General features: G+C 39.2%; 1 protein-coding gene across 2 annotated transcripts in view; it reads left to right on the top strand.

The window, feature by feature from the left end:
• SNTG1 (syntrophin gamma 1) overlaps positions 1 to 12,577 on the top strand; it is a 402,149-nt gene that overhangs the window by 354,311 nt on the left and 35,261 nt on the right. For both annotated transcript variants that reach the window (XM_044928771.2, XM_006063418.4), the window contains exon 14: positions 10,883 to 10,999. In XM_044928771.2, the coding sequence (XP_044784706.1) occupies positions 10,883 to 10,999 (117 nt within the window). The remainder of the gene's footprint in view (positions 1 to 10,882; positions 11,000 to 12,577) is intronic.

The raw sequence follows: 12,577 nt of genomic DNA, 5'->3' as shown, positions 1-12,577 counted from the left end.
ACTGCATTTCGGACTCTTTTGTTGACCATGATGGCTACTCCATTTCTCCTAAGGGACTCCTGCCCACAGTAGTAGATATAATGGTCATCTGAGTTAAATTCACCCATTCCAGTCCATTTTAGTTCACTGATTCCTAGAATGTCGACGTTCACTCTTGCCATCTCCTGTTTGACCACTTCCAATTTGCCTTGATTCATGGACCTGACATTCCAGGTTCCTATGCAATATTGCTCTTTACAGCATTGGACCTTGCTTCTTTCACCAGTGACATCCACAACTGGGTATTGTTTTTGCTTTGGCTCCATCCCTTCATTCTTTCTGGAGTTATTTCTCCACTGATCTCCAGTAGCATATTGGGTACTTACCGACCTGGGGAGTTCCTCTTTTAGTATCCTATCATTTTGCCTTTTCATACTGTTCATGGGGTTCTCAAGGCAAGAATACTGAAGTGGTTTGCCATTCCCTTCTCCAGTGGACCACATTCTGTCAGACCTCTCCACCATGACCTGTACGTTTTGGGTGGCCCCACACTTATATGCAGAGTACATCATGAGAAACGCTAGGCTGGAGGAAGCATAAGCTGGAATCAAAATTTTGGAGAAATATCAATAACCTCAGGTATGCAGATGACACCACCCTTATGGCAGAAAGTAAAGAAGAACTAAAGACCTCTTGATGGAAGTGAAAGAGGAAAGTGAAAAAGTTGGCTTAAAGCTCAATATTCAAAAAACTAAGATCATGGCATCTGGTCCCATCACTTCATGGCAAATAGATGGGGAAACAGTGGAAACAGTGGCTGACTTTATTTTTCTGGGCTCCAAAATCACTGTGGATGGTGATTGCAGCCATGAAATTAAAAGGCGCTTGCTCCTTGGAAGGAAAGGACCAACCTAGATAGCATATTCAAAAGCAGAGACATTGCTTTGCCAACAAAGGTCCGTCTAGTCAAGGCTATGGTTTTTCCAGTAGTCATGTATGGATGTGAGAGTTGGACTATAAAGAAAGCTGAGTGCCAAAGAATTGATGCTTTTAAACTGTGGTTTTGTAGAAGACTCTTGAGAGTCCCTTGGACTTGAAAGAGATCCAACCAGTCCATCCTAAAGGAAATCAGTCCTGGGTGTTCATTGGAAGGACTGATGTTGAAGCTGAAACTCCAGTACTTTGGTCACCTGATGTGGAGAGCTGACTCACTTGAAAAGACCCTGATTATGGGAAAGATTGAGGGCAGGAGGAGAAGGGGATGACAGAGGGTGAGATGGTTGGATGGCATCACTGAAACAATGGACATGGGTTTGGGTGGACTCCAGGAGTTGGTGATGGACAGGGAGGCCTGGCATGCTGAAGTTCATGGGGTCTCAAAGAGTTGGACATGACTGAGTGACTGAACTGAACTGAAATGGAAATACAACTTTAAATTTCTTTAGAAGAGAAACTAATTGTTCTTTTATGAAATATCTGTTAGTGACAAAAATAGCTTTCAGAAAATAAACTATTTCTATATTTCAGTGGCTTATTTATTTCCACAATGGTCCTATACTCACTGGCTTTTAGCAGAATAGGAAATTAAGCCAAGCCTCACTCTGAGCTCTCTAAATTTTTAGTAATTTGATTCCCTTCATAAACTTCTCTTATATGTGGAACTTATTGTCTTTTTTCTTTGAAATTATGTAGTAGAAAAAATTGTAATGTCAGCATAGCAATGAAATTAAAATAGATTTTAAGAAATGTGATTTGATTTTATTGCTTCCATATTAATTTCAAATGCACAGTAGCTTTGGCTACTAAAACGCTTCATTGACCACAGCAGAAATCCCTACAATCATGCTTATGATGTTTTATTTGCAGAGTTGTACATATTTATCAAAAGCAAAAATTCCACTACACCTCTGCTGTTGTAATACATAATTAAATAAATACTTATATTCAAATAAAGGACCAGTTAAACTCTCAGGCCTAAATATTTATAACCTGAAACATATAACTACTAACAAATCTTACCTTTTAGGTTGCAACAAAGCCTTAAGCATTTTGACCTTTTCTACCAGCCATTCTGATGAAGTCTTGCTTCTCCATGGGTGTCTGTTAGCAAAGCTGCTTATCGGGTGACAGGCACTCTGGGTCTCACCTTTCATGACCAGCCCTCACATGGTGATGACATTTCAGAAACAACACCAAGACATGATCTATGAAAGAAATCATTGCTAAAGTGAACTTTATTAAAAGTAAAACCTTTGCTTTGCAAAAGGCAGTATCAATAGGATGAGAAGACAAGCCACAGATCGGGAGAAAATATTTGCAGAACATGTATCTGATAAAGGACTGTTACCCAAAATATGCAAAGAACATTTGAAATTCAAGAATAAGAAAACAACTCAATTTCAAAGGAGGCCAATGACATTAGTAAATACCTCACCAAAGAAGAAATATAGATGGCAAGTAAGCATGGGAAAAGAAGGCCCAAATCATACGTCATCAGGAAAATGCAAACTACAATGATGAGATATTGATACCACTACACTCCTCTTACAATGGCCAACCTCCAGAGCACTGACAGCACCAAGTGCTGCTGAGGGTGTGGAGCGGCGGGAGCGCTCATCCACTCTGGTGGGAACGCAGGTGGTGCACACAGCCACTGTGGAAGGCAGTTTGGTTGCGTCTTATAAAATTAAGTATATTTTAACCGTCCGTTTTGGCAATCACCCCTTCATGGTATTTACCTTAGTTGAAAGCCTGTGTCCACACAGAAAGCCATGCGTTTGCTGTGTACAGCACTTTTATTTTATCATAATGGTCCAAACTCAGAAGCAGCCCAGCAGTCTTCCCTGGGTGAAAGGATGAATACCCTGTGGTACATCCAGAGAGTGGGATGCTGTTTGGTGATAAAATGAAGTGAGCCATCCAGCCACGAAAGACCCGTGTGTAACTAAACGTGTGATAGCAAATGAAGGAGGGCAGTCTGAACGAGCTATGTTCTGTTTGAGTCTGCTGCTGCTGCTGCTAAGTCACTCCAGTCGTGTCCGACTCTGTGCGACCCCATAGACGGCAGCCCACCAGGCTTCCCTGTCCCTGGGATTCTCCAGGCAAGAACATTGGAGTGGGTTGCCATTTCCTTCTCCAATGCATGAAAGTGAAAAGTGAAAGTGAAGTCGCTCAGTCATGTCCGACTCTTCGCGACCCCATGGACTGCAGCCCACCAGGCTCCTCCATCCATGGGATTTTCTAGGCAAAAGTACTGGAGTGGGGTGCCATTTCCTTCTCCACTGTTGTATGCAATGTTGTATGCAGTGTTGTAAGCACTCCAGTACTTTTGCCTGGAAAATCTCATGGACGGAGGAGCCTGGTGGGCTGCAGTCCATGGGGTCACTAAAAGTCAGACATGACTGAGTGACTTCACTTTCCCTTTTCACTTTCATGCATTGGAGAAGAAAATGGCAACCCACTCCAGTGTTCTTGCCTGGAGAATCCCAGGGACGGGGGAGCCTGGTGGGCTGCCGTCTATGGGGTCGCACAGAGTTGGACACGACTGAAGTGACTTAGCAGTGTGCCATTTTGGAAAGGGCAAATGCTGGCAAGACTGAAAGGGGCATTGGTTTCTAGGGGTTGAGTAGGGAGGGATGAATAGGCTTAGCACAGTAGGTTCTTAGGGCAATGGAATTATTCTGGATGATACTAGAGTGGTGGATACATGTCCCCACACATTTGTTAAAACCTATAGAATGTACAACACCAAGAGTGACCCTAAAGTAAATGGAGGACTTCAGGCAATAAAGTGTATCTATATAGAATCAGCAATTGTAACAAATGTGCTGTCTGTGGGGGGATGTTGATAGTGGGGATTACACAGGTGTGAGGTAGCAGGGTGAGACCTCTTTGGGAAATCTCTGTACCTTCCACTCAATGATGCTGTAAACCTAAAACAGCTCTGCAAAATAAAGTTTGTTTAAAACTGGAAAAAAGTAATGTAAAATAAAATGATCAAAAATTAAAGAATAAAATATTGCTATGCAGCACCGGCTTCACATAATGGACGTGTTTTCACATGTAGTTTAAAATAGGCAAGTTTCATATTTGGCAAAACTAATACAGTTATGTAAAGTTTAAAAATAAAATAAAATTAAAAAAATATAAAGCAATGTAAAAAAAAATAAAATAAAAAATAAAATAGGCAAGTTTATGCAATCAAAACCACAGTGGCTGATATAAAAAGGTAAGAGGTAAGTATTTATGTGGATGTGAGAAAGGAGCCCAGTGCACTGTCAGTGAGAATGTAAACTGGCGCAGCCACTGCTCCAAGAAACAGTATGGAGGATCCTCAAAAAGTTAAAAATAGAGCTACCATATGATCCAGCCATCATGCTCAGTGACTCAGTCGTGTCCAGCTTTTTGCTACCCCATGGACTGTAGCCCATGAGGATCCTCTGTTTATGGGATTCTCCAGGCAAGAATACTGGGGTGAGTTGCTGTTTCCTTCTGGGAATGCCGTATCTGGGTATATTCTCAAAGGAAACAAAAACAGGGTCTTAAAGAGACATCTGCCCTCCCATGTAACTGTAGTGTTACTTATAATAGCCAAGATATGGAAACAAGCTGTTGACAGGTTAACGGATAATGGAGAGTTTATATACTATATACATGTATACACACACACACATACATGTGAAATATTATTTAGCCATGAAAATGAAGGAAATCCTGGCATTTGTGTCAACATGGATGAAGCTTGAAGTCACTATGCTAAAAGAGAAAGATAAATAATGCACTGTATCACTTATACATGGAATAAAAAAATAAATCAAACTCAGAAAAACAGAGGGTAGAACCATGGCTGCCAGCAGCTGGGGCTGGGGAAAACAGGGAGAGACCAGTGTAAGGGGGCAGGCTTGCAAGTATAAGAGGAGCAATGTTGAGGACCCTCTGTGCATATGGTGACTGGTTGATAACACGAGTTATTTACAATTTTCTAAGAGATGAGAACTGAAATGCCCTCACCAAAACTATGTACATTTATATTGTAATATAAATTACAGCCATCCCCCAAAAAAAGAAACACAAAAAGGCACAATGGTTGTCTGAGGAGGCCTTACATATAGCTGAGAAAAGAAGAGAAGCTAAAGGCAAAGGAGAAAAGGAAAGACATACCTATCTGAATGCAGACTTCCAAAGAATAGCAAGGAGAGATAAGAAAGCCTTCCTCAGTGATCAATGCAAAGAAACAGAGGAAAACAATAGAATGGGAAAGACTAGAGATCTCTTCAAGAAAATTAGAGATACCAAGGGAACATTTCATGAAAAGATGGGCTCGATAAAGGACAGAAATGGTATGGACCTAACAAAAGCAGAAGATATTAGGAAAAGGTGGCAAGAATACACAGAACTATACAAAAATATCTTAATGACCCAGATAATCACGATGGTGTGATCACTCACCTAGAGCCAGACATCCTGGAGTCTGAAGTGAAGTGGGCCTTATGAAGCATCACTACAAGGCTAGTGGAGGTAATAGAATTCCAGTTGAGTTATTTTAAATTCTAAAAGATAATGCTGTAGAAGTCCTGCATTCAGTACGCCAGCAAATTTGGAAAACTTGGCAGTAGCCGCAGGAGTGGAAAAGGTCAGTTTTCATTCTAATCCAAAAGAAACGCAGTGTCAAAGAATGTTCAAACTACCACACAATTGCACTCATCTCATACACTGGCAAAGTAATGCTCAAAATTCTCCAATGGAGTCTTCAACAGAATGTGAACCGAGAACTTCCAGATGTTCAAGCTGGATTTACAAAAGGCAGAGGAACCAGAAATCAAAGTGGCAACAACCATTGGATCATAGAAAAAGCAAGAGAATTCCAGAAAAACATCTACTTCTGCTTTGTTGACTATGACAAAGGCTTTGATGGTGTGGATCACAACAAACTACGGGAAATTCTGAAAGAGATGGGAATACCAGAACACCTTAGCTACCTCCTGAGAATTCTGTATGCAGGTCAAGAAGCAACAGTTAGAACTGGACATGGAACAATGGATGGTTCAAAATTGGGAAAGGAGAATGTCAAGGCTGTATATTGTCACCCTGCTTATTTAACTTATATGCAGAGTACATCATGTGAAATGCTGAGCTGGATGAAGCACAAGCTGGAATCAAAATTGTAGGGAGAAATATCAATAACTTCAGATATGCAGATGACACCACTCTTATGGCAGAAATCAAAGAGGAACTAAAGAGCTTCATGATGAAGGTGAAAGAGGGGAGTGAATAAGCTGGCTTAAAACTCAACATTCAAAAAACAAATATCATGGCATCTGGTCCCATCACTTCATGGCAAATAGATGGGGAAAAAATGGAAACAGTGAGAGACTTTATTTTCTTGGGCTCCAAAATCACTGCAGATGGTCACTGCAGCCATGAAATTAAAAGACGCTTGCTCCTTGGAAGAAAAGCTATGACAAACCTAGATAGCATATTAATAAGCAAAGACATTGCTTTGCCAACAAAGGTCTATCTGGTCAAAGCTATGGTTTTTCCAGTAGTCATGTTTGGATATGAGAGTTGGACTATAAAGAAAGCTGCACACCAAAGAATTGATGCTTTTGAACTGTGATGTTGGAGAAGACCCTTGAGAGTCCCTTGGACTGCAAGGAGATCACACCAGTCAGTCCTAAAGGAAATCAGTCCTGAATATACATTGAAAGGATTGATGATGAAGCTCCAATACTTTGGCCACCTGATGCGAAGAACTGACTCATTGGAAAAGACCCTGATGCTTGGAAAGACTGGAGGCAGGAGGAGAAGGGGATGACAGAGGATGAGATGGTCGGATGGCATCACCGAGTCAATGGATGTGAGTTTGAGCAAGCTCCGGGAGTTGGTAATGTACAGGGAAGCCTGGCATGCTGCAGTCCATGGGGTCACAAAGAGTTGGATGTGACTGAGTGACTGAACTGAATGGAACATTATAATATATATTTATATATAAATAAATATGTGAGATGATAGATGTGTTTATCAACTAGATGGAAAGAATCGTTTCACAGTAGATGTGCATAGCAAATCACTGTAATATTTTACATTTTTCTGTGTCAATTTATACCTCAATAAAGCTGAAAAATAGGCAAGTCTCCAAAATATTTATCTGAAAATTGTATGATATATGGTTGGCAGTTCGTTTGTCGTTTTGTTTATATAAAAAACTATTTCCCTTTAATTCTACTTATTTCTAAAGTATTCTATTTGAAATATCCTTATACTTGTATTGCTCATCTATTTCTTTTTAAAATAAGGTTAAGTGACACAGTTTTTCTTTGGAGTTATTGTTTGGTGTGACAAGTGTAGGATGAATTTACTGAAAATGCATTATGCCTCCTCAACCATGTAATTATTCCCACGAATCAGGTTAATGATGAGAAGCAGAAACTGCTTTCTGACCTTTCTGCCAAACTGAGAACAGCCCTTTCCCTTGGCACAGAAAGTAATAAGGTCAATCTTTGGCCTGGAGAACAAGTATGAAGAAATATCCCTTTCAGATCTGATAATCCCATTTTTATTAGTTACATCTTCAGCTCATTCCTCAAAGCTACAATCAGTTCAAACTTTAAAAAATTGTATTTAATGATAATTCTTGAAAAATATCAGTACATCATTCTTAATATTTCAGCTTCTAGTAAATTATAGAGGTGGAAAGAGACAGTAAACTCCAAATCGCATGCTCTGAGGAAGCTCAGTTATTTCCGTCTCTTGATTGTGTACACCACTTTATTCTCTTCTTTTCTCTTGTCAATGCAGAGAAGTTACAGGGAAACTAAGTTTTATCCAATTGAATTAAAATGAAATATTCTGACTTAATTGAGCAATAATATAATAATTTGGGTGATATAATTCATAATAAATAAAGTTTTACCTCATTGTAGCAGCCCCAGAATAATAGGGCAATTTAACTATATTTGTTGTAAGACTTTCTGCCTGTAAAACTCACAAAAATCTATTATTTTTAAGATGGATTTGTTATAAGACTTTTATTAATAGTACACATTGGGTGCTATTTTTAAAATGAGGTTTCATAAAATATAATACATATATAGAAAGTTCATAAAACATAGATGTACAGCTTCATTATTCAAAAGCCAAAGCCCTGTGTAATCACAGTCTAAGTCAAGAAGAGTGGCTTGTGTTCAACTCAGATTCTGTCTCCCCAGTCTGTCCTCCCCACTCACACTGGGCTTGCGTCCGTCTAAAGTAACTACTGTCCTGACAACTGGGTAATGATTGTCTAGCTTTGCTTTTGTACCCCAACCAGAAATGCATTGCAAACTACTCCTGTAGTTTATCTGAATCAAGGTCATATATGTATATAATGCGTGTAAATATAGTTGTGTATCTGCTTTCTTTCAGTTCACATTGTGTTCTGTGACATTCACTTACATTGTTCTGTGTGACGACAATGCACGAATTTTCCTTGCTGTATCCTCTTCCTTTATGGTATCACAGTTTACTACGGTGTTCGTCTACAACATATATTGGAGGGCACACGGTTTATCAATGTTTTAAGCCACGTGTACGTGGTTGGGACTGAGAATAATGCCATAAGGAACACACTTGCATGTGTGCAATGGGGCACAGGTGTCCACGCCGAGGTGCGTTTATATTAGACGTGAAGGATCAAAGCCTCGCCAGCCGTATATGGGCTTCTACGTTTCTAGTCACCCTCCCCTCACCAAAATGTGACATTTCCTGTCTTCTTAGTTGCAGCCACTCTGGGAAATTTTACACAGAAATGCATAAGTTTTAAAACTGCAATGGTTTCAGGTCTTACATTTAAGTCTAATTGATTTTGAATTGATTTTTGTATACAGTGTGACATAAAGGTCCCATTTCATTCTTTTGCAGGTTGATATTAAGTTCTCCTAATACCATTTACTGAAGAGATTAGCCATTCCCCATTTCTCTCAAAGATTCAGAGACCATGTATGCATAGGTTTATTTCTGGATGTTCTATCCTGTCCCGTTGGTCTATATCTGTTTTTCTGCTGGTATCTTATTCCTTTGATGACTGTTATTTTGCAATACATTTGAAATAAGAACATGCAGTGCCTCTAGCTTTGTTCTTCTTATTCAATATTGATACAGCTATTCAGGGTCTTCTGTGGACTTTAAGATGATTTCCTGTGGACTTTAGGATGATTTCTTCAAGAAACCACAGGGATTTTGGTTGGGATTCACTGCAATGGTGGCCACTTTGGATGTTACAGATCTCTTAAAATATTAATTTTTCCAATCCATGGACGCAGATGTCTTACTGTTTATCTGTACCTATAATTCCCTTCATTAAAATTTTGTAGTTTTCAATGTACAAATCTTCCACCTCTTTGGTTAATTCCTAAGTATTTTATATTCTCTGTAGCAATTATGAATGAGATTGTTTTCTTAATTTCATTTAAAGACTGGAAAATGAACCCCTTCAAATAAAAGTTAAAAATAGCAAAGGGGAACAAAATTAAGGCTCAGTGTGCAAATTTATATAGTAATGATTAAATTAACAAAGAAATGAAAACAAAGAAAGGCTGTAAATCACATTTTAAAGCAGGTAAAATTTCCCCAAAGTTTTAAAATACCATTTCTGTACTTTTCTATTTCATTATCTAGTATGTTTCACGTATTTGTCATAAAAGATCTTAGCATATGTTTTAAATAGTCTGCTCAGCATTGCATTTGTTTGTTTGAGGATTAAACCTGCTTTGAAGGAATAAAAATCAGCTCTTTCTCTACAATATGATAGCAAAGGAGAGTAGACTATGTCTACTGGGTCTAGTGTTAATAGTCTCTAATACCCACAAAATTGTCTTTATATTGCAAACAGGGTCCAGTGCAAGTCTGTTTAACATTTTTGCCCCTTCCTGTCAAACGGCTATTTTTATTACCCAGATCTTATTGCCATCCCTTGGTTCCTGCAGAGGACTGTCTCCAGAACCAAAGTCTGCAGAATCTCAAGTCCCACAGTCCGTTCTCCACGTCTGTGGGTTCCGCATTTGTGAATTCACACAACTGTGAAGTGTTGCCCTATGTTTACAGTCCGCAGTTGGTTGAATCCGCCAGTGCAGAGCCCGCAAATACACAAAGCTAAATGTAATATATTGTCACTATAAAATAAAACATACACACTTTCTAAAGCAGAAGAATCTCAACCTAATGGCTGCTAAGGCAGCAAACAGCACAATAGATATGTACAGTCTACTTCCGAATGATTTTATATGTGATTCTGAGCTATCGAAAAGCAAAAATTAACTACATTCATCTCCCTGCACTATTTCTCAGATTAAGGACTACTTACTTGTAAATAGAAAGGTATTTTTTTGTCTCCGTAGAGTTAGACAAAGTTAGACTCATGATACACCATAGGTTAAGGTAGTTCTCTGCTCTGAATGTATTTATCAGCCGAAAGAAAGCAGTGCACAGGAGCTGTAATTTTCAGACTTAACCCATCAATGTAATAGATACATAAAGTCACCCCAAATTTGGGTTAACCTTATTCAATCATGAATAAAAGATAATTTTGCCATGTATGGAATTCTAGGCAGATTGTTGTCCTCATTTTATACCCTGATGTTTATGTTCCACGATATTCTGGCTTTCATTCTTTTTCTTGAGAAATCAGTTATCAACCTAATCATTGGTTCCTTGGAGGTTATTGTTTAAAAACATTGATGGAGACATATTATAAATCTGATGACTGGTTCACACTCATTTATTGAAGGTAAATGTGATTAACGTACTTTTTGCAGCAGTTAATCTGATACGTTCATAAGAGAATGAAAGCGTCTTGTGGTGCTTTATACACATAAGCCCCCAGAAATGAGACTCCGTTGACGGATCATTGTATTCCACTTCCTTGCAGATTGTCTACATGGGCTGGTGTGAAATGCGGGAGCAAGACCCACTTCAGGACCGTGTGTACTCACCCGCCTTTCTGGCCCTGAGGGGCTCCTGCCTTTACAAGTTTCTGGCACCTCCAGTAAGTGTTTCTGTTCAACATCCCTTATTTTTTCCATGGTATCACAGCATAGTGACATCAACTTTACAATGACAAAGGGCATATTAGTGATATATTTTGAAAATAAGGTACAGGAAAAAATGCAAAATAGTCCAAATGTTTCTGAGGATTTCTTGCTAAAGATATATGTTTTGGCATTAAACACTGACTTTATAGCCCTTGAGAGACCTAGGATGCATTTCTATTTTGGCATTTTTTCCAGGCTCAATATGTTTATTATTTGACAGGTCTAAGTCAAATAAACCAGTAGTGCTTTCGATAACTTGTAATATCCCATATTTAATCATCAGCCTTCAAATTAAATTTGGATGAGGCCCTGTTGCACCTAAGGTCTTGCTTTTGGAAACATGTACCTTACACAACAGTAGAGTCTCAATAAATATTTATCAACTATAAATATTAAATGCTGAACTACTTGCTTACAGGTCTAATAACTACATAGGATCTTGGAATCATCAGATTAGACTTGTTGTAATGTTTAGTATCTATGTGCACATAAAGTTCAAATCACCCAGAAGACAGAAAATCATAAATGCTTACACCTTTTACACTGGCCCTACTCTGAACAATTTCTTAGGACTGGAGAGACAAATACATGTTTAAAGCATATTTGAAATGAGTCGCCAGTCCAGGTTCAATGCACGATACTGGATGCTTGGGGCTGGTGCACTGGGACGACCCAGAGGGATGGTATGGGGAGGGGGGAGGGAGGAGGGAGGAGGGTTCAAGATGGGGAACACATGTATACCTGTGGCAGATTCATTTTGATATATGGCAAAACCAATACAATATTGTAAAGTTAAATAAAATAAAATTTTTTAAAAAAAGAATTAAAAAAAAAAAGCACAAACTAGTGAAACAGCTTCAACATGCTATTTAGAGCTTCACAATGTTAAGAACTTAGAAAAACTTCTTGATGTAAATATGTCTTTCTTAAATGAAAAGCCAGCGTTGACACAATGTCCAGTATTCTTTGTGTGTCAGATCAGATCAGATCAGATCAGTCACTCAGTCGTGTCTGACTCTTTGCAACCCCATGAATCACAGCACGCCAGGCCTCCCTGTCCATCACCAACTCCCGGAGTTCACTGAGACTCAAGTCCATCGAGTCAGTGATGCCATCCAGCCATCTCATCCTCTGTCGTCCCCTTCTCCTCTTGCCCCCAATCCCTCCCAGCATCAGAGTCTTTTCCAATGAGTCAACTCTTCGCATGAGGTGGCCAAGGACTGGAGTTTCAGCTTTAGCATCAGTCCTTCCAAAGAAATCCCAGAGCTCATCTCCTTCAGAATGGACTGGTTGGATCTCCTTGCAGTCCAAGGGACTCTCAAGAGTCTTCTCCAACACCACAGTTCAAAAGCATCAATTCTTTGGAGCTCAGCCTTCTTCACAGTCCAACCTCTCACATCCATACATGACCACAGGAAAAACCATAGCCTTGACTAGACAAACCTTCGCTGGTGAAGTAATGTCTCTGCTTTTCAATATGCTATCTAGGTTGGTCATAACTTTCCTTCTAAGTGGTAAACAGAGAACAGACT

This window comes from Bubalus bubalis, chromosome 15 (genome assembly GCF_019923935.1).
Source record: "Bubalus bubalis isolate 160015118507 breed Murrah chromosome 15, NDDB_SH_1, whole genome shotgun sequence".
Taxonomy (NCBI): Eukaryota; Metazoa; Chordata; class Mammalia; order Artiodactyla; family Bovidae; genus Bubalus; species Bubalus bubalis.
This window is presented reverse-complemented; position numbering and strand designations above follow the sequence as displayed.